This window comes from Phocoena sinus, chromosome 9, assembly GCF_008692025.1.
Source record: "Phocoena sinus isolate mPhoSin1 chromosome 9, mPhoSin1.pri, whole genome shotgun sequence".
Classification (NCBI taxonomy): domain Eukaryota; kingdom Metazoa; phylum Chordata; class Mammalia; order Artiodactyla; family Phocoenidae; genus Phocoena; species Phocoena sinus.
In genome coordinates this window covers 23,646,485-23,667,776 of record NC_045771.1, presented here as the reverse complement: position 1 = coordinate 23,667,776, position 21,292 = coordinate 23,646,485, and the positions used below count along the sequence as shown (strand labels likewise).

Genomic DNA, 21,292 nt, shown 5'->3' with positions numbered 1-21,292 from the left:
CTGTCAGGGCACTAAACAAGCTGTAAAAGCACCCTGGAGGAAAAGGGAGGCTCCTCTGCATTTCCCTTTCCTGCAGGCCTGCCCTGGTTTTTCATGATGTCATCCATTCATCATTGTGATCTGATTGGTGGTCCCAGGCCTTGGCCAGCTGCCCAAGGCCAGAAGGGAAGAGAGAGATCCCGGGACAAATGCGCAGCAGGCCCCTGAGCATGTGCGGAAATGTTGTCATCAGTTCCACATAGAAAGACTTGGAACAAATCGAAGAAGACAGTCAAAGTCACAAGATCCTATCCAACCTTCCCTTCCCTGAATGCCTGGGAAGAATTCAGGCGCCTCTTTCCTGTGGATAGGGAACCAAATCCTGGAGTGGGCCTGGGTGTGGAGGAGGGACTGCTCTGCCAGATGGTTCATTCTCCAGAATTCAACCTGTTTCCTGAATCGGTGGTGTTTGAAAGCAACTTTGTCCAGGTACTCTTGGGCCGCTCAGAATGGCACTCCTTGATTCCTCTAAATCTGTTCCCACAATGTGACGGAGAGTCTGGCCCTGGAACTGGAGTGGAGTGACAACTGAGGCAAAGAGAGGAACCTAAGGCAAGGATACCCCATCTGACCCTGACTTTGCAGAGCTCCAGATAGGTTTTCTCCTGCAGTCACTCTGGGGAGAGAGGTCAAGTGTTGTCTGCTCTGAGTGGAGGATTTGGTAGCTTCCTCCCTCAATTTACTTCCTCCTCCAGGCTGTCAGCTCAAAGCAGATGAACAAAGAGGCAGTAAAATGAGCTGCCCTTTGAGGGTTCGGAACAGAAATGTTGGTGGGTGAAAGAATAGGAGCTGGATGCCTGGAGAGATCTGGGCTCAGAGTCCGGTCCACTGCTTTCTTATCAGGAGGTGTCATCAGGAAGGTGACCTGCACACCCTGAATCCCAGTTTCCTCTATTGTAATAAGGGTGGGACTGACCTGGCTGTTCCATGAAACACAGGAGGCAAAGGCTTTAGTGCAATGGCACTCAGTGCATTTTTGTTTCCTTGTCTGGGCTCCCCTCAGGCCAGATGGAACCCAGAATAAACAGAACTTGGAAGTTACAGGGACCTGACAGTGCAGAAAAGGTGCAGGAGATAATAGGGCCCCTCAAGAAAGTGCCAAAGGATAGGTTTTTCAAAGAAAATCCAGGAAACAGTCTGGGGAGGATTCACAGAAGTGTGACACACGTCAAGGAACTCTTGTGGGCAATCGCTAATAGTAGGTAAAGTAAATACTGGTACAGTTGTTTAACCAATATAGGTTAAAACTGTGGTTCCCAACAAGCGATGATTTTGCCCCTGCCACCAGGGGGCATTTGGCAATGTCTGAAGACATTTTGGGTTATCGCAATTTGTATGGGGGGAGGGTGGAGATTGCTCCTGGCATCTATTGGGCAGAGGCCATGGACGCTGCTAAATATCTTACAATGCACAGGACAGCTCCTCCCCCAAGCAAAGAATTATCCAGCCCAAACTGTGAATGGTGCTAAGTCTGAGAAACTCTCGCCTAAAGCGTACTGCTGCTTCTGCCGGTGCTCAGACTGTACCCTGGGGGTGCTGCTTTGCAGGTCAAGAAGAGCAGGAACTGGATAGGCATCTACAAAGCCTCCAACACCACGGCCCTTGGGGTGACCTCCTCTGTGCCCTGCCTGCCTCTTCCCAACATCCTCTTCATGGCCAACGTCAAATGGCACCATGGGCAGAGCCAGACATGGAACCAACCAACTATAGCCCCCAAGATCATCCTGAAGAGGTAAGCATCCTGAAGGGGGGCAAAGGGGGGCCATAAAGTAGACAGGAGTGAGGGCCAGTCTACATGCCCTCTTTCCTTCTCGCTGCATTCACTGCACTGAATTCTTAGGAAATCTCTCCACTTGGGACCAAGGGGCAAGGAAGCCAGGCAGTCTGGCAGATGAAGCACTGGCTGGGAGATGCAGGTTCTAGTCCTTATGCAACTAACTAGACTCAACTAATTTTTGAGTCACAAGTTACTTGCTGCATTTCAGTCTTCCTACTGGGAAAGTGAGTGGAACGAAGTCTCACTTGGAGCTGTAACATTATGCTTGTCGGGGATGAAACGGCCCTTTTAGATGTTTGAGCCTCTTCTGTAGGATATCTCAGGAATCTCTAGATATTCCCAGAAGTCCAAGTAAACCCTTCATTGCTCCATGTTGCTTCAGTGATAGACCTCTCCATTATGTTCTAGGTACACCTATGGCAAGTACAGCCCAGACCCAGCTGACTAATACTAGATCCAAAGCCAGCTCCTTGAGTCTTAGCTCCTTTGGGAAGAGTAATGGAGGCATTGAGGTCAATGAATGGACAAGCTGGACAGTGGGACCCAGCTCCTGTTGTGCTCTCAAGAAGGAAATTGAAAAGCCCTATGATCCCAGCTACCTTACTCCCAGGCTGTCCCTCTCAAGCAGGATCCAGGGAACACCAGCATGAGAATCATGGCAGGATGGGTAGAGGTTAGAATGCAGATTCCAGGGGCTCACCCCAGACCTACTGAATCTGAATCTTTGGGGTTATCTTGAGGCATCTGCATTTTTAACAAGCTCCCCAGGTGAATCTGATCTCCCCAAAGTTTGAGCACCACTGTGCTAAGCATTCTCTCTCCTACCCACCAAAGCCTCGGTTCTGAAGGAGACACTCCTCATTTTAATGAAGACAGGGTTGGATCAGAAGCAATATGTGTCTTCCCTCACGCCTTCAGGATTCTCCCTTTGAAGTTTGTGGAGCTCCAGGTCTGTGACCGCTTTCAACGTGTCCTGCGGTTGAGGACAGTCACGGAGAAGATCTACTACCTGAGGCTCCACCCTGACCATCCTCAGACTGTCTTCCACTTCTGGATCCGACTGGTTCAAATTCTGCAGAAGGGCCTGTCCATCACCACCAAAGACCCTAGGATTCTCGTCACTCACTGCCTGGTACCCAAGAACAGCTGCAGTCCCTCAGGAGACTCACAGGTAAGTGGGCACCATTGGCTCCTCCAGCCAAGGTCAGAGCTGAGCTGTAGAGCTTCAGTGAGCTGATACGGGGGCACCCTGGGAAGCCTTGCCTTAGGCCTTTTCTGACCAGCTTTACTGATTAAAATTCACCTGAGTGCACAGTTCAAATTTTTCAATAAATGTATGGAGTTGTGCAACCATCACCACAATCCAGTTTTAGAACATTTCTATCACCCTAAAAAATTCCCTCATGCCCATTTGCAGTCATTCCCTGTTCCTACTTTCTGCCCTAGGCAGCCACTGATCTGTCTTCAATCTCTACTCATATTTCTGAAACATTTCATATAAATGGAATCCTATAATATATAGGCTTTCGTGTCTGGCTTCTTTCACTTAGCATAAGGTTTTTCAAGTTCATCCATATCATAGCATGGGGCCAACTCTAGGGTAGAGTCACAGATTATCAATAATTTATTCCTTTCAATTGCTGAATAGTATTCAATTGTATAGATATACCATGTTTTATCTATTCACCAGTTGATGGACATTTGGATTGTTTCCAGTTTGGGGCTATTATGAATAATGCTGCTGTGGACATTTGTGTACGAGTTTTTGTATAGATGTATGTTAGGGTATGTTTTCATTTGTCATGGGTAGATTCCAAGGAATTGGAATTGCTGGGTCATATGGTAAGTTTATGTTTAAACCGGCAAACTGTTTTCCAAGGTGACAGTACCATTTTACATTCCCTCCAGTAATGCATGAGCGTTTTAGTTTCTCCGCATCTTCACCAGCAATGGTATTGTTGGGAATTCCCTGGCGGTTCAGTGGTTAGGACTCTGTTCACTGCTGAGGGCCTGGGTTCAATCCCTGGTCAGGGAACTAAAATTCCACAAGCCACACGGCCAAAAAAAACAAAAACAAAAACAAAACAATGGTATTATCTTTTTGTTTGTTTGTTTGTTTTTTTGCGGTATTCGGGCCTCTCACTGTTGTGGCCTCTCCCGTTGCGGAGCACAGGCTCCAGATGCGCGCGCAGGCTCAGCAGCCATGGCTCACGGGCCCAGCTGCTCTGCGGCATGTGGGATCTTCCAGGACCGGGGCACGAACCCGTGTCCCCTGCATCAGCAGGCGGACTCTCAACTACTGCGCCACCAGGGAAGCCCGGTATTATCTTTTTAATTAAAGTCATTCTAGTGGATGTGTTATGTTTTTAATTAGGGTTTCCTGTCGAGCAACTTTACATGGGCTTATTAGTCATTTATGTATCTTCTTGGTGAAATTTCTATTCAAATCTTTCTTGAAACTTTAAAAAATATATATCTATTTTATTTATTTATTTGGTTGTGCCAGGTCTTAGTTGAGGCAGGCCGGCTTCTTAGTTGCAGCTCGCCTGCTCCTTAGTTGTGGCATGCAGACTCTTAGTTGTGGCATGCAAACTCTTAGTTGTGGCATGCATGTGGGATCTAGTTCCCTGACCAGGGATCAAACCCAGGCCCCCTGCAGTGGAAGCGCAGAGTCTTAACCACTGGACCACCAGGGAAGTCCCTTGCCTATTTTTAAATTGATTGTTTTCTTCTTATTGAGTTGTAAGAGTTCTTTGCATATTCTGGATACAAGTCCTTTATCAGATGTATGATTTGTAAATATTTTCTCCTAGTCCGTGAGTTGTCTTTTCATTTTCTTAATGATGTCTTTTGAGGAGCAAAAGTTTAAAATTTTATTTTATTTATTTATTTTATTTATTTTTATTTTTGGCTGCGTTGGGTCTTTGTTGCTGCACGCAGGCTTTCTCTAGTTGCGGCGAACAGGGACCTCTCTTTGTTGCAGTGCGCGGGCTTCTCATTGCGGTGGCTTCTCTTGTTGCAGAGCACGGGCTCTAGGCGCGCAGGCTTTAGTAGTTGCAGCACGCGCTCCACAGCGTGTGGGATCCTCCCAGACCAGGGCTTGAACCCGTGTCCCCTGCATTGGCAGGTGGATTCTTAACCGCTGCACCACCAGGGAAACCCAGAAGTTTAAAATTTTGATGAAATGCAGTTTATCAATTTTTTCTTTTATGGGTCAGGCTTTTGGTGTTGTATCTAAAAACTCTTTGCTCAACCCAAAGTCACTAAGATGTTATCCTATATTTTCTTCTAGAAGTCTAGAAGACTTAGCTCTTACATTTAGGTCTCTGATCCATTTTGAATTAATACTTGTGTATGATGTGAGGTAGGGGTACTTTTTTAAGTACTTTTTTTTTTTTTTTAGCATGTGGATATACAACTGTCCTAGTACCATTTGTTGAAAAGCCTATCCTTTCCACATTGAATTGTCTTGACATCTTTGCCAAAAATCAATTGACCATAAATGTAAGGCTCTATTTCTCGCTTCTCAGTTCTGTTCCATTGATTCGTTTGCCTATTCTTGTGCCAATCCCACAATGTCTTGATTAACGTAGCTTTATAGTAAGTTTTGGAATTAGGTGTTGTAAATCTTCCAATTTTGCTCTTTTTCAAATTGTTTTGGCTATTCCAGATCCTTTGCATTTCCATGTAAATTTTAGGATCAACTTGTCGATTTCTACAAAAAAAAAAAAAAAAAAAAGCCTGCTGGAATTTTGATAAGGACATGTGGAATTTATATATCAATTTGGGGAAAATTGCCATCTTGACAATATTGAGTCTTTTAATACATGTATATCAAATGTCTTTCCATTTATGTCAATCTAATTTAATTTCCCTTAGCAATGTTTTGTAGCTTTCAGTTTACAAGTTCTATACTTCTTTTGTTCAATATATTCCTAAGTATTTGATTGTTGTTGATACTATTGTGAATGGAATTGTTTTCTTAATTTAATTTTTGCATCAGTCATTGAAAGTGTACAGGAATACAATTGGTTTTTTTGTATTAATCTTGTTTGTCAGTTGTAGTAGTTTTAGTGGATTCCTTGGGATTTTCTACATATGTGCATACATTCATGTCATCTGCGAATAAAGACAGCTTAACTTCATTTCCAGTTTGGATCCATTTATTTGTTTATTGCCTTATTGCATTAGTTAGAACCTTCAGTACAATGTTTAATAGAAGTAGCAAAAGTAGACATCCTCGCCTTGTTCCTGGTATTAGGGGAAAAACATCGAGTCTTTTATTAAGTATGATGTTAACCATGGGATTTTTGTAGATGCCCTTTATAAGGTTCAGGAAATTCCCTTCTATTCCTTGTTTATTGAGAATTTTTATCATGAGTGGGTATTAAATTTTGTCAGATGCTTTTTCTCCATCTGCTGAGATGATCACATATTTTGTCCTTTATTCTATTAATATAGTATATTACATTAATTCACTTTTAGATGTTAAACCAGCCTTGTGTTCCTGAAATAAATTCCATTTGGTTACGGTCTGTATGATCCTTTTTATATATTACTGGATCTGGTTCACTAGCATTTTGTTAAGGAGTTTTGCATCTATGTTCATTAGAGATATTGGTCTGTAGTTTTCCTGTGATAGCCTGGCTTTGGTATCAGGGTAATACTCCCCTTACTGAGTAATTTGGGAAGTGTTCCCTCCTCTATTTCTGAGTTTGTGACAATTGGTTTTACTACTTCTTTAAATATTTGATAGAATTCAGGGAAGCCACCTGGGCCTTTTTGCCCCAGGCCTTATAGTATAATGAACAGAAGCCTGACTTGAGTTACAACACAAAATCCATGAAGGCCGAGATTTTTATCTGTTTTCATCACTTCGACTCCCCAGTGCCTGGCACGTAGTTGATATTCAATAAATATTGAATGGCTATGAGCTGTGCACAACTGGGGCATCTCTGGGGTATCACAGGCAACAGGAAAAAAGGCAGTTTTACTCTGGCATAAAAAAGTAGCTCAACGTAGGCTATTTCTTAGAGAAATGAATTTGAAAAACATTAAATTCCTACAATAAACATTTAATCCCCTTCCATTTAAATATAAAACCAAGTAGCATAAGCTTTATTAAAGTTTATATTAATAGGCTATTCAATAACGTATTAAGGTATGTTAATAAGAATAGCTTATCTACTAAATTATGTTTAAAGTTTTCAGGGACAATGTTATTCTCAGGACACCAAAGGATATTTATAACAGTACGGGGGTATAAACAAACAGATATGGCCTCAGAATTGCCTCTCTGCGCAGTTGGCATGGCTCTGTCTGATAGGACAGCTGAGTTCTAACCTTTAGGGTCTGGACCATGATATTAGGAAAATGCAGAGACGCTGAGAACTTACACCTGGTTTTGCTTTTTTCCTCCATCTAGTTAGTGCAGAAGAAACTCCAAGCCTCCCAGCCCAGTGAGAGCCTCGCGCAGCTGATGGCCAAGGGGGAGAGTGAGGCCCTCTCTCAGATTTTTGCCGACTTGCACCAGCACAACCAGTTCAGGTACATGACTCAAATCCAGCCGGCATGACGTCCCCAGATGGTCTGCGCTGGGAGATCCAGAAACCAAGTTATCTTGGTCAATGGGTACAGGGAGGTGCATGAAGTCTTGCCCCTCAGTATCCAGTCTGTATTCTTGACTCAGGGCAACCTTTTCCTGGTCTCTTTGCCTAATTCTTCTCCACAAGCATCGTGGGCTTGACCCCAGAGGAGGAATTTTATAAAAAGTGGAAAGTAGCTTCTTCAATATTCAGAATAAATTAGTAACACAGGTGGAAAAGTAAAACCTAATTTCTAAACTAGTTTCTAGTCCTACAGAAAAGTAATCAAAACGTTGTTTAAAATGTCATCATCTGTCACTGGGTTCCGTTACCTACTTACCTGGCCTCTGCTTGAACTTTATGGAGCTTCTATAGTCACTTTTTTTTTTTTTTTAATGTTTTCTGGAAAGCTCCCTCCTGCAGGCCTGTCTTCTCCATGCCTGAGGAAATGTCCTTACATGTACAGATGACTTAGGGTTGCGTCTTAAGACCGGTTGGTATGAGAGAGACAGAGGTCGAGAGCACTTAGACCACAGGGCACCACGGCCAGAGAGCAAAGATAAAATGGGAACCAGGGTCCTAGTGAACTTGATCTGTGGTGTCAAAGAAAAGGAAGAACAGAAAAAAATTTAGTAAATGTCACCAGAAGAGAAAAACGAGGTGTCAGAGAGAAGGAGATTTTTGTCATAACAGGGACCAGCAACTCAGAGACAGAATTTAAAAAAAGAAAGTTTTCTTTGTGAATGCCAGTAATAAACTGAAAACCAGGAGAGCTCAGTGGATGCAATCTCTCATAATGGGTAAGAGCTCACACAACCCTGGGCCCAAGTCACCACTCTGACTATGAGCCCTTGGGGGCATATTGCTTAACTCTGCTGGGCCTTGGTTTTTACACCTATAAAGTAGAAATTGCGGTACTGCCAGCCTCAAGCAGTTCGTGTCAGGATTAAATGAGCTCACGTGCATCAAGTGCTCGGCCCATCCTCAGCAAATTTACAGGAGGATGTAATAAACTCTCAATTAATATTAACTTGTAGGGAATTCCCTGGCGGTCCTGTGGTTAGGACTCTGCGCTCTCACTGCTGAGGGCCTGGGTTCAGTTCCTGGTCGGGGAACTGAGATCCCGCAAGCTGCGAGGCGCGGCCAAAAAGAAAAAAATTAGCTTGTATTATTAATCCTAACTTGAGCTGGAAGTAGAAAAACTATTAACACAAGAAAAAGACTTGTTCGTTGCCCGCTGTTAAAGAATTTATACTGTGCTTGTCACTCTGTATATCATACAGAGAGCTGTAATGAAGGAAGATGTAAGATGGTAAGATGTCACATTGCTGAGCTGGAGAGCCCTGGACTCTAATGGAGGAAGATACTTGGTATCTAATAGCAAGATATTTTGACTGTCTTAGAATGTTAACTTACAGATTTTCTTTATTACTCTGGGAAGGACGGCTTCTGTTTATACCTCACTGGTCACAATTCACTCACATGGCCACACCCAGCTGCAAAGGAGGCTGGGAAATGCAGCCTCCATTCCACATAGCCATGGGCCCAACACAAAATTAGATGTTCTGCCCCGGAGGGAGAAGGGAAAAGGGCATGCTCGGGACCTACTGGCAATCTCCGGCACAGACAGCTTTTAATATCTCCAGGAGGTCAGAGGAGTCAAAGACCAGAAGGAGAAACATGCACAAGCCAGTTAAAGGGCGGAGAAAGCTGTGCAGGGTAAGGCAACAAATGAGGCTTCGCCCTGAGGAAGAAGCTTGGTGAGTGCAGAGAAAGGGAAGGAAGGCCAGTAGGGAAGTGGGGATGGTGGTAGGACGACATACGTAGAAGTGGACAGGGACCAAGCCAGGCAGGGGCTGGGAAGCCATGCGAATGGATTTAGATTTTAAGTGTAATGGGAGCCTTAGCAGCATTTTAAACAGGGAAGTGGCATGATCCCATGTACATTTTAAAAAGGTCATGCTGGCTGTTGCCGTGACAGTGATTTGAAGAGAGGGAGGCTAGGTGTGGAGGGACCAGCCAGGGAGCTATGGCAACTGAGTCTGGGCTGTCATGTACAAGACGGATCAGAGGGATGTGAGAAACAGGGAACATTGAATTTTTGCTTCCTTCTCTCAATAATTGCTTTGTACAGACATTTAGTTTCTTCTCTTTAATTTTTCAGCATGCAGCCCTGAGTGATGATTTTTCTCCTCATTTAGGCAGGTTCTAGTCTGGTTGTGGTTATAGCGGTTTTTGAACGTTGGCAGCAACATGCAATGTACAGCAAATAAAATAAATGGCCAAGACGCAGGACCAAACAGATGGAGTCACACCCACTCCACCTCAGCAATATCAGCAGCCTGGGTTCTGCTGCCCAAACTCCACCCCATCCCGCCTCCCCATTCCCTATTTTTTCTTCTGCTACTTTAATATGCGTCACACCCACCCAATATAGTCACAGCTGGCCTTTTTCACATTTATATCTGCCTCTAAAGCTTTTGTTGCATCAAGAAAAATATAACTGGAAACAAGATTTAAAATGAGAGTTTCATGCTCTATTCTTTTCCTTTTGATTTCCATTTTCTTGATCCTGAAATGGCTGGAGTTCCAGGAGCAGCAGAAAGACAGAGAAGAAAAAGGACAGTCCAGGTAACGGAGGGCACGGGGCACCCTTGTCTCGGAGGATTTTCTGCTCTGCAGATATAGGAGTAAGATTGCCTCTAGTACCCCACCCCAACATTCCTGGTGCCGTCAGGGTTGCCGTCATCCTCCCGTACCTTAGTTTGAGTTCCTCCGGGATCTTTGGCCACCATAGTCAATTTGGCATCAAATCCTATTAATTCCTTTCTTTCAAATGTTTCTTATATTCTTTACTTCATTTCTACTCCCACAGATGCCACCCTAGTCCACTTTATCATCTCTTGCCTGGACCACGGCAGCAATCTTCTGCTAGTTCATTCATTCATTTATTCATTCAAAAGCATGCACTGAGCACTTGGTAAGTGCCAAACACTGTTGAAGGCTTTGGAATCACAGTGAAGAAAGACACAGCACCCCCTTCAAGGGGTTTATAATTTTTGGAGTCAGATGGGTAAATCCCCAAATTACATAACCTCTCCTTCCAGGCAACATTCAAAGCTCAAGCCTGGGGTGCCACAGGCGCACAAAGGCAGGCCTCTCTCCCTCCTCCCGGGAAGCTGTCCCAGAAGGCCTGGGGTCTGAGCTGAGTCAGAGAGGATAAGTAAGAGTGGGCTGGCCAAGGTGGATGAGGCGGGGTTTCTAGGAAGAGACGCAGAGTCTGTGTGAGACAGCATGACCCATTCTGGAAACAGCAGCCCTGTTCCCGATTTATTTCTGGGTTCTAGTTTACCCCAGATCCACTCATTATGGCATGGATGATCCTGCATGAACTTTCCCCTTGTACCCATCTCACCTGGTCACTGTCCCCTCCTCAAATGGGAGCCCTCTGACTCCTCCTGTTCTCCAGCCCAAATCTTCTGCTCTGGTCAAACCTCAGCTACCCTTCCCCATGCCTTATTCATCCCCCTCTCCTCCCTTCCTCCTGATGCCACCCTAAACCCTACCTAACCTTTCAGGTCCACTCACGACACCTTCCTGCCCAGACAAATCTCTCCTTGCTCATAACCTCTCTTACACAACATACTATCCCTGATTGTTTCATAGGCTTAAGTCTTGTTTCTTCAACCAATACTAAATTTTTCTGGTGCCTCTGAATTTCTACAGTGGCAAGCACAGGGCTGGGAACACAATAGGAGCTCAATAAATATTTGTGCACCACACCACTAAGAAATTATTCCTCCAAATTGGCTCAGGAGGCAGTCAGAATATCATGTTATATTTAGAGATTTAGAGGAATGTGTAGATCCCAGGGGAGCTGTGCCAACTATTATCCAAACCAGGGGTTGCAGCTCAAACATCTGCAGGGGGTATAGAGGAGTAAAGAGACTAAGTGTCATAGATATAAGAAATGGCTGGGTTTCCTCTCAACTCTATCATTGGTAAAACAACAGCTGGGCTGACACTTGGTTTCAGCATTGAGGAGACAATAGGGAGTGGTGGGGACAGTGGCATGAAAAAGTGAACGTTTCAATTAAAGCTTCAACTAATTGTTGCCACGCTGCAACACAAGCCTGGGGTTGCCAGATACTCTGATTTTTCAAGAAAAAACAAAAATGTGAATTTTTATATCACATACCCCCCCCCCCCACTTCATAAAATACTAAAGTACAGTACAGGCCAACACTTAGTGGGCAAACAAAAGGTATCCACAGACCAAAGTGAGCCCGGAGGCTGCCAGTTCACAACCCCTGTTCTAGATGGTAAATAGAGCTGACTGCTGGCCCATGTTTTCTCCAAGTCTAGAAGTGCTTTCTCATATTATGTGACTGCTAATACAATGGTGATTCATTAATTAATGTTTTTCCACATACATTCAAACACAGACACACACACACATACACATACACTCAAAACATACCGCATGAGATTAAAGAAGACAGAAATAGAGAATATTTCAAACTTACTTCTAGGACTTGAGAGAACAGCTAGAATTTCAGACTCATAGGCCATCTGTGTCGTGGGAACTGTTGTTCCCAAGATGCCCCTAGGATGATTTCAGTTAACCATCCTGGGGTGTCCTCAGGACCCTGCTCTTTCCTCGGAGCTGAAGGAACCCCTCTTTTCTCTTTGGGCCAGGTAGTGTACCCTTTCAGTTTGGAAGGACAGTCACACCCCAGCCTCTTGGAACTTTTGGATGACGGGAGAGAAAGAGAGAGAGAGAGAGAGACAGAGACAGAGAGACAGAGACAGAGACAGAGAGAGAGGGAGAGAAAGAGCGTGGGCGCTACATTTGGAAAAGCCAGCGTCCCCAAGCTTACCTGTGTCGTTGAATCTTTCAACTCCCTATCAGTGGGTGGTGTGACCTATCACAGTGCTTCCCAAACTTTCATGTGCAAATGGTCCCCTGAGGATCTTGTTAATATGCAGATTCTGATTCAGTGGGTCTGGGTGGACCTGAGTCTGCATTTTTCACATGATCTAGGGGATGCCAAGGCTGCTAGGCTGCAAGCCACCCTTTGAGTAGCTGAAGCCAAGTGGACCAGGAACAGGCTCTGGCTTCAGGCCATCTGCGTTCAAGGCCATTGCCAGTTCAGCTAGCTGAATCTCCTAGGGAAACTCACTTGGTTAACCTCTCCAAGCCACGTTGGTTGCCTCCTTTTACTGGTACTGCCTTGTTCACATGACGTAGTGGTAAAAACACGGGCTCTGTTGCCTTGTTATCTGGCTTTGAATTCCGGCCTTGCCTCGTCATTTTGTGACCACAGGTAAGTGACTTAAACTTGCTGGGCCTCAGAATCCTCATGCATCAAATGGGGACTATGGCAGCACTGACCTCTCGGGGGTTGTTGTGAGTATTAAAAGAGCATTGACGCCTGTAACTGTTTGGAACAGCGCCTGGCCCATAATAAGCACCTCGCAAATGTTGGCTGGCCTCTGTAAGAGTGCTCTGTGAATTAAAGTACACAAATGCATTCCCTTTTTGACCTAGAAAAAAAACGTCCCAGCGAAGACGCCATCCCTTGCACCCGAGACCTCAGTTGGAGGGAGTCGTTCACCTATGGAGAGTGGGAAAGAGAGAACCCCACTGGGCTGCAGCCCCTCTCACTCCTCAGCACTCTGGCAGCCTCCACCGGCCCCAGCTGGCACCACTCATAGGTACGGTGATGGGATTAATCCAGCTGCCTTCCTGGGACAGGCCTGGAATTCTACCTCAGGTCTGGGTTCAGGTCCTAGGGTCCTGGGGATGATTCCAGGAGGCTGTGGGGTAGGAGTGGGGGGCCTCTTTCTTTCTTTTTTTTAAATTATTATTTTATTTTTTAATAAATAAATTTATTTATTTATTTTTGGCTGTGTTGGGTCTTTGTTGCTGCGCACGGGCTTTCTCTAGTTGTGGTGAGTGGGAGCTACTCTTCGTGGTGGTGGTGCGTGGGCTTCTCATTGCAGTGGCTTCTCTCATTGTGGACCACGGGCTCTAGGCGCTCAGGCTTCAGTAGTTGTGGCTCGCGGGCTCTAGAGCGTAGCCTCAGTAGTTGTGGCGCACGGGCTTAGTTGCTCTGTGGCATGTGGGATCTTCCCGGACCAGGGATCGAACCCATGTCCCCTGCACTGGCAGGCGGATTCTTAACCACTGCACCACCAGGGAAGCCCTCAGCCCTCTTTCCTCTTGCCCTGTTCTTCTTTACCTCCAACTGGCCTGAGTGAAACCCTAAGTATGGCACCTCCAGGGCCACCAGAGGGCCCTGGGAGTTCCTGCAAGTGGCTCTGAAGGGACAGAGACTAGCAGGACGCTGTCGTCACTAGAGCTGCCTTCTCCCTGCAGTGTGGGAGGCATGAGGGTCTGCCTCTGCAGCGGGGAGGGGGGAGCTCCTTTTCCTTCCCTGAGCTCCTTGGGGACCCCAACCTTCCACTGAGGAGAGTGGGAAGGAGCTAGGGGCCCTAGCTGGGGCCCAGCCCTTATCTTCCCAAACTCCAACCCTCATCCATCCATCCATGTATTCATTTAACAGTTATTCATTAAGTACTTCCTTTGTGCCTCTGTCTGACCAGAGAGAGACCCTTAAAGAAGGTAGAAGTGGTTATATGTTTTCCAGCGTAAAGTATTATCAATAAACCACTAACGCTTACAAGTTACCTGTTATTAATAGTTGACAATTTAAAAAATTAACAGAAGTATCTAGGTGCCCACAGAAGAGCTTTTAAGGTGTTATATCTTATTGAAAGTTTTTCTCTCCTACACCTACAGGAAGTTCTATTTGAGCCACACTTTCACACTGGAGAGAATCTATGCAGCCCTCGCCAACGCCACTGCAGCATTCAGCTTTCTGAGGGACTCTGTCTGGATGGAAGGGAGGAGAAAGCTGTAACTAAGGAAAAACTAGAATAATCTCACGCTGACAACATAGCCTTTCCCTGGAGAACCACTTGGGAGCATGGCTCCTGGATGAGAAGCATTATTCTAGCATCATTCCAGTCCATAACTTCATGTCCTCACCACTGCACATCACCACACCTCACCTCCGTTCCAGCACAAGAAGATGTGCTCTCAGAAGGACCAGGACCAAGAGGTGGAGAGAAGGAAGGAAAGAGAACCAGGACCAGAGGAGAGGTGGAAGAGAGCAAAACGGGGGTGAAGAGGAATGTGGAGGGTGGAAATCAGAGAAGAAGGAAGATGCAGAAAAGTGGTGACAGAAAGAAACAGAAGAGAGGACAAGAGAAGTCACCTCTGAGAGAGGCCTCACCGAGCTTCTATTTATCTAATTTAAAACTTGAAAGTAAGGCCATATACCAAAAGAGATACGTGTTTTCTTCTCCGCTCAGATTCCTCTGGATAAGGATGAGGAGACAGAAATGAATTCCAGCCAAAGGCTTCTCCTTAAATGTCCCTTTTTGCCAGTTTCTCTTGTTAGTCCCTCTTTTCTGATTCAAGCTTTAGACCTTCTTCCTTAGTGCATTCCCAAACTTGAACTTGCTAGCCTGGCCCTGCTGTTCCAAATGGCGGTTTGGGTTTGAGGCTGCAGAAAGGTTCCTGCAGAAGGTTGTTAAGACAAGGTCTGTGAAATAGGCAGAGTTTCTCTTTTGTGTTCAAACTTTCAAAGTTTACTATTGTCTCAGCCCTACAAACACTGGCTCACTTTCTTTTGCATATGACACCGCCTTGAAATGTTGACATATCTTGTTAGCGCTTATTAGAGATTCCAAGGAGAAGAGACACAGGCTCAAAGCACAGGTAAATCAGAGGTTCCAGGCTTGAAGTATAGGTAAAATCAGGGGTTCACAAATTATAGATCAAGAGAGTCACTAAGGAGGGTCTGCCAGATGGCCCATGGACTGACCTCTATTTAAAATGCACAATATTTCACATTCAATAAAAACCAGACTGTGAGTATTTCGGAAAAGCTACCCAACCTTCTAATTGGAAAGCTTTTTTGGATGTCTTGCTTTGATTTAGGATACCCTAGGAGGGTCTTTTTCTTCACTGAAGTGGTTTTTTTTTGAGGGGGGGGGCAGTGACAAAATAACTTTTTTTTAAAACTTTTTATTTTATATTGGAATACAGTTGATTAGCAATGTTGTGATAGCTTCAGGTGATTCGGTTATACATATACATGTATCTATTATTTTTCAAATTCTTTTCCCATTTAGGCTGTTACATAATATTGAGCAGAGTTCCCTGTGTTATACAGTAGGTCCTTGTTGGTTATCCATTTTAAATACAGCAGTCTGTACATGTCAATCCCACACTCCCTAACTATCCCTTCCCCCCATTCACTGAAGTGGTTTTCAGACTGAAATGGTTGGAGGGCTAAAAAGTAAGTTCCTGGACCACCATCACTCTTGCCAAGAATGAGTTATGTCCTAATTCTTGGTGCTTTCAATATCCACATAGATGATCCTTCCCATACCCTGGTCGCTGTTACTGTCCTTCACCCTCCTCAGCCACTGACCCCCCTGATTTTACCCTAGAGTTTGTCATTAATGACTGCACCCCACCCCATTATTCCTACTCTCCAACTATGCCATCTCCTATACTTCCCTGAGTTCAATAATCCTTCAACCCCACCAAGCCTGCAATCTCTTGCTCCTTCTGGATTTTCACTATCCCTCACTCTCCTCACATCCTCAGTCCCTTCCCCTCCAGCCTAGATTCCAGAATCCATCCTGAATATTATCACTCCCTCGCAAGTACCCTCAGCACCTTTGTGTCTCTTCCACTTTATTCTACTCACCGACCAAGTCCAACTCTCCACCAACTGCACCATGCCACTAAACTTGCCTGGAGAAACACCACATGACATACTAACCATTTTCACCTTAAAGTCATCATCTCAGGCCTCAAGAGGGTCCTTGATGTTGCCTGGAGATCATACTGTGTTCCCCTCATATGTTCTCTCTGTTGAATGGCTATTTCACATCTTCTCCCTCTTTAAACCCCCCACTGCCTCCTGATGACCCAGCTTCCCATTTCACTGAGAACATAGAAGCAACTGAAAGAGAACTCCAAGTTCCCACCACGGTGCCTACCACTTATCTGGAATCGGACCGGTAGATCAAGTTTCTCTCCTTATTAATATAGAACTATCTCACTCTAAGCAAAGTCCAACTTTTCCCCTTTTGTACTGGATCCCATCCCATCTCCCCTTCTCAAGGACATTGCTCCAGCAACTCTCCCTTCTCCCTACATCATCAGTTGGATTCTCTCTCCTAGGTCCTTCCCATCAGTAACAAATGTGCTGGTATTTCTCCGAAACATAACTGTTATTTCTTCCATTTGAAAACATAACAAAATAAAACAAAACTTCTCTTGGCCCCTCTGCCCACTCTGCTCCCCTTTATAGTAAACTCCCTGAAAGAGTTTCCAACATCTTGCTTCACATTCTCTCTCTAACCTCTCCACTGCCCCACCAAACCTGATCTTCACATTGCTAAAGCCAATGGTCAATCTGTCCTCAGCTCACTGTTAGCGCGTAACATACGTGATTTCTCCTGGAAACACTTCCTTCACTTGGCCTCTAGAGCCCTATGCTCTCCTCCTCCTTCACTGGCTTTTCTCCTCAGTTTCCTTTGCTACTTCGTTCTCATCAACACGCCCCCCCCCCCCACCACCACCACCACCATCTCCAAACACTAGAAATTTCCAGGACTCAGTCTTGGGTCTCTTCTAATCAAAACACATGGTTTTATACCACACATAAACCAGTTACTCCTAAATTTATATCTCTAGTCCAGACACTGTGAGCTCCAACTGCCATTTGAATCCATCTCCATTTGAATATCTAGTAGGCATCTCAATATGTCCAAAACTAATCTCTCAATAGTATCCCTCCAGACTTGCTCCCCACAAGGTCTTTTCTATCCTAGTAAATGCAGCTCCATTTTTTTACTTGCTCAAAACCTTGCCGTCATCCTTGACTCCTCTCTCTCCACCCCATTTCCAACCCATCAGGAAACCCTTTTAAACTATTGATACTTTCAAGATATATGCACAATCTGACACTCCTCACTGTTTCTACTGTTACTACCTTGGACCAAGCCATCATCACCTGGATTGTTGCAAAAGTCTCCGAAGTGGGTGGCTTGTTTCTAATCTTAACCTCCTCAATCTAATGTGACCCTTTTAAAATCTTAGGTCATGTCACTTCTCTGCTCCAATAAGAAGTGGAAACCTTCCAGTGGCTTCCCATGGCTTCCCATCTGTATTAGTTAAGGTAATGCTACCTCTGTAAGAGATAAACCCCGATATATCAGTGGCATAAAATAACCAACAGAAGTTCATTTCTCACACACAGAAAAGTCCAAAGAGGGTGTTCCTGTTCATGGAGTGGCTCTTTAACAGGACCCTGGGCTCCTTCTATCTTGTGACTTGCTATCTGCACTACACAGTTTCCAGGGTTGCCACAGAAAGAGAAAGAGCTTGGAGAGTGGCATGTGGCAGGTTTGCATGGCCAGTACTGGAAGCAGTGGACATCATTTCTGCCTCTCTTCCCTTGGCCAGAGCTCAGTCACGTGGCCATGCTGTAAGGGGGCTGGGAGATGTCTAGCTGTGTCACAGGATGAAGAAGAAACAGTTTGGTAAATAATTAGCCAGTCTCTTCTACATCACTTCACTCATAGTAGCTAAAGTCCTTACAATGGCCTAAAGGCCCTGCATGGTGTCCCTCTCCCCTTTACCGCCATCCCTGCTACTACCTCCCTGACCTCATGTCCTCCACTGTCCTCAGTTACTGTACCCAGCCACCCTGACTTCCTGCTGCTGCGCAAACACTCCAGCCGGCTTCAGCTCAGGGCCTCTGCCCTCGCTGTTCCTTTTCCCCGGGGTGTTCTTCACCACCTTCAGATGTTCACTCACATGTCATCCTCTCCATAAGCCGTCCCTGGCCACCCTCTCAAAGACTGCAACGCCACTGCTGACAGTCCTGACACCCGCTTTTCTCCCTTCCTGCCTTATATTATTCCGTGGTACCTATCACCACTTCTCATTCTATATATTTTGCTTTTTTATCTTGTTTATTGGCCGCATACCAGAATACGAGCATCATGAGAGAGTTTGTTCCATTGTGTTCACTGCTGTATCCCCAGTGCCTAGAACAGTGTCTCGCACACAGGAAACAATACATTCATTTGTGGAGTGAATGTTCAGCAGCACCACATGAGCAGAGTTGGGATGCTTGCAGAACACCATCAGCCTTTTGAGGCTGACATCACGATACCTGCCATAAACAGTCCTTCAGTGCTTCTCTCAGAGATGGAATCCACAGTTAGATGGGCCTTTGATACAGCTATGGTGACACTTCTTATGTGTGTCAGCCCTCATGTCCTTTTCCTCTGCTTTCCTTCTAACTCTTGGGCTCCCATGAGGCCTAATCTGTTTTTCTCTCCTCAGAAAGCTCATGTGTTCTCATGACTCCACCGGCTGCTGCCTGGCCAGTGACCCTAAGTATCTCCTCCAGCCTATTGGTTCTTTCTTTTTTGATGTTCTGCTATCACCTTAACTCATCATGTCATGAACTCAACTCAGTTCCCCCGTTTTCCACTCATCTAGCTCATTCTCCCAGTTTCCTATGATTACAGCTTTAATTTTTTTTTTTTTTTTTTATTTGCGGTACGCGGGCCTCTCACTGTTGTGGCCTCTCCCGTTGCGGAGCGCAGGCTCAGTGGCCATGGCTCACAGGCGCAGCCGCTCCGGGCATGTAGGATCTTCCCAGACCGGGGCATGAACCCGTGTCCCCTGCATCGGAAGGCGGACTCTCAACCACTGTGCCACCAGGGAAGCCCTACAGCTTTAAATTTTTGAATGCACCTTCTTCATTTCCTTCTCCCAAGGCGTCACTGAGTCCAGGAAATTGTTGTTCCCACTTTTTAAAATTCCCTTGTATAGAAGTGTTCATTTGCATTTCTCTTGCTTTGCCTAGGCCAAGCCCTCATCCACAGGGAATCTCAGGGTTGACAGGCCCCATCTCTGGCAGAGTCCCACTAGCTTATCCAGCCTCTTCTAGGACACTTCCAGGATGGTGGCTCTCCCGCTAGGCTGCACGTCCTTGAGGGCAGGGACCGTGTCCTATTCTTTGTGGGTTCACCAGCACCTAGTGCAGTGCCTGACTTCAAGGAGGCATTTTCAAAACAGTTTTCTAAATATCTCCTGATGCAACCTATTCTATTATAGTTAACCCCTATTAGGAGATGCACCTCCCTGAAAGAACACTTTCAACCTCATTCCATCTGCCACAAAGGTACAAGCTTAGAAACCTTCAGAAGAAGACCCACAATTCCCACTGCCTTCAGCTCAGGCTCCTCAGAGCTCAGGCTCCCCTCCCCTCCCCCCGCTTTCTTTTACCTCCCTCATCCCCTGCCTGACCTAAGAAGTTACCTCCTACTCTGTCCCCTGCTTGCCCTTGTTCCTGTTATTCCTTTTGCTGAATAGGGCATTCAGGAATTTCTTAGTCTAGCCTGGGTCACACCTTCTTAGGAAGCCCTCTCTGGTTGCCACCAAGGGTCAGGGCCACAACTGAATTCCCACTGATTGTCAACCTCTCATCTTGATGTTTAAAGTAAACTAAGTTGCTTTGTATTTAACTCTCTCATGAGCATACTACGTGTCTCAACTGGATTTTAAACTATAGAGGCTTTATGTGCTAAGAACACAGGTTTATAGTCCATTGACATTGCAAACATAGTAGCCCTTATTTAATTTAACTTTAATTTCATGACGTGAAAATGAATGAATAAGTTAATAATTTCCTGTGTTCCTCTTCAATCAGGGACATTCTATGGGTTCCACCCATTCAGTTCACTTAACATTATTAGGCATTTACTTTGAACTGGGCAGTAAGCTCAAAGCTGTAGGTACAAAGATGAATAAAGGCAGATCTCTCCCCTGGAGCTTAGTCTGGAGGAGGACAAATGGATAAGCAGCATTATATAGCAAAATTTGGCAAAGTGTACCAAAGATGCAAAGTGCTATGAAGGTAAATAAGGGAGGAATTACTATGCTTAGTGAGGTCAGAAAAGGCTTCTAGAGCTAACATCTAAACCGTGATTTCTGTGAACCGGGACTTCTATTGTCATTCACAAGGCAGAGAATCTGGAAAACGCCCTCACTCCTGGTTGATAATGAAAGACTATGCAGATGTGAAAGGGCGGACAGTTAGGAAACACCGAGATGGTGGTGGCCCGAGCGCGACACCCGAGAAGTGGTGGGAGATGAAGCCGGAGCCAGTGACTGAAGTTCTGTACGATACCCCATTTAGGCGTCAGAGCTGAAGGGAAAGGAAGGGATGGGATTATTCAATATATCAATAGTTGGCGACTGATTAATTCAGATTAATTAATTAGTCGGATTAATTCGGCCCTGGCTTCTCGTGGGCATGAAGATAATTAGGATAATTTAAGAAGCCCTATGGAGGCCGAGTCAAGCGCTGCGAACCAGGACGTGGCGGTCGGACAGCCGCGCCCACACGCCCCCCGGAGTAAGGGGGTATGGCCCGCCAACCCCACAAGCCCAGGGACGAGAATTGGGAGGGAATCCTGTCCACGTAACTCGGCGCGCTCGCGGGGACGTGGCGCTTTCCAGCCAATCCGGACCACGAGACCGTAGGGCCAATGGCTGTCCGGGGAAGCTGTGCGTCCGCGGCGGGCTTGTTGGTGATTGGTCCGGAGGCTGCCGGCGTGGAGGACAGCGGCGGGGCGCGGAACCGCTTCCGGTTGGGCGGTGCTTGCGCGCCAGAGCTGAGCCGGTGGGTGAGTTGCAGCCGCGGCATCCTGGGTAGTGGGCGCAACGGGGAGAGGTAAGTACCACCGTGCACGTCCCTTCGCCGCCGCCTCCCCCTTGTTC

The 21,292-nt window shown here is 45.8% G+C and overlaps 2 protein-coding genes across 4 annotated transcripts in view; both read left to right on the top strand.

Moving 5' to 3' along the window:
* Positions 1-219: 219 nt before the first annotated feature.
* FAM71F1 (family with sequence similarity 71 member F1) lies at positions 220-15,278 on the top strand. The gene is made up of 7 exons (XM_032643214.1): positions 220-468; positions 1,587-1,771; positions 2,735-2,987; positions 7,242-7,363; positions 9,989-10,032; positions 12,953-13,119; positions 14,207-15,278. Exons 1-6 carry the CDS (start codon positions 220-222, stop codon positions 13,117-13,119), a joined length of 1,020 nt encoding a protein of 339 aa, XP_032499105.1. The 3' UTR covers positions 14,207-15,278.
* A 5,859-nt stretch (positions 15,279-21,137) lies between these two features.
* The window catches only part of CALU (calumenin), a 28,806-nt gene continuing 28,651 nt past the window's right edge, over positions 21,138-21,292 (top strand). For all 3 annotated transcript variants that reach the window (XR_004351398.1, XM_032642806.1, XM_032642807.1), the window contains exon 1: positions 21,138-21,245. The gene's annotated coding sequence lies outside the window, so the exon portion shown is untranslated. The remainder of the gene's footprint in view (positions 21,246-21,292) is intronic.

Bases quoted from the DNA above. Each gene is read 5' to 3' on its own strand.
- FAM71F1 (XM_032643214.1), top strand. From the start codon at position 220: ATGTTGTCATCAGTTCCACATAGAAAGACTTGGAACAAATCGAAGAAG. The intron at 469-1,586 runs GTACTCTTGGGC...GCTGCTTTGCAG, and splicing joins TTGAAAGCAACTTTGTCCAG to GTCAAGAAGAGCAGGAACTG. The intron at 7,364-9,988 runs GTACATGACTCA...AAATGGCTGGAG, and splicing joins CACCAGCACAACCAGTTCAG to TTCCAGGAGCAGCAGAAAGA.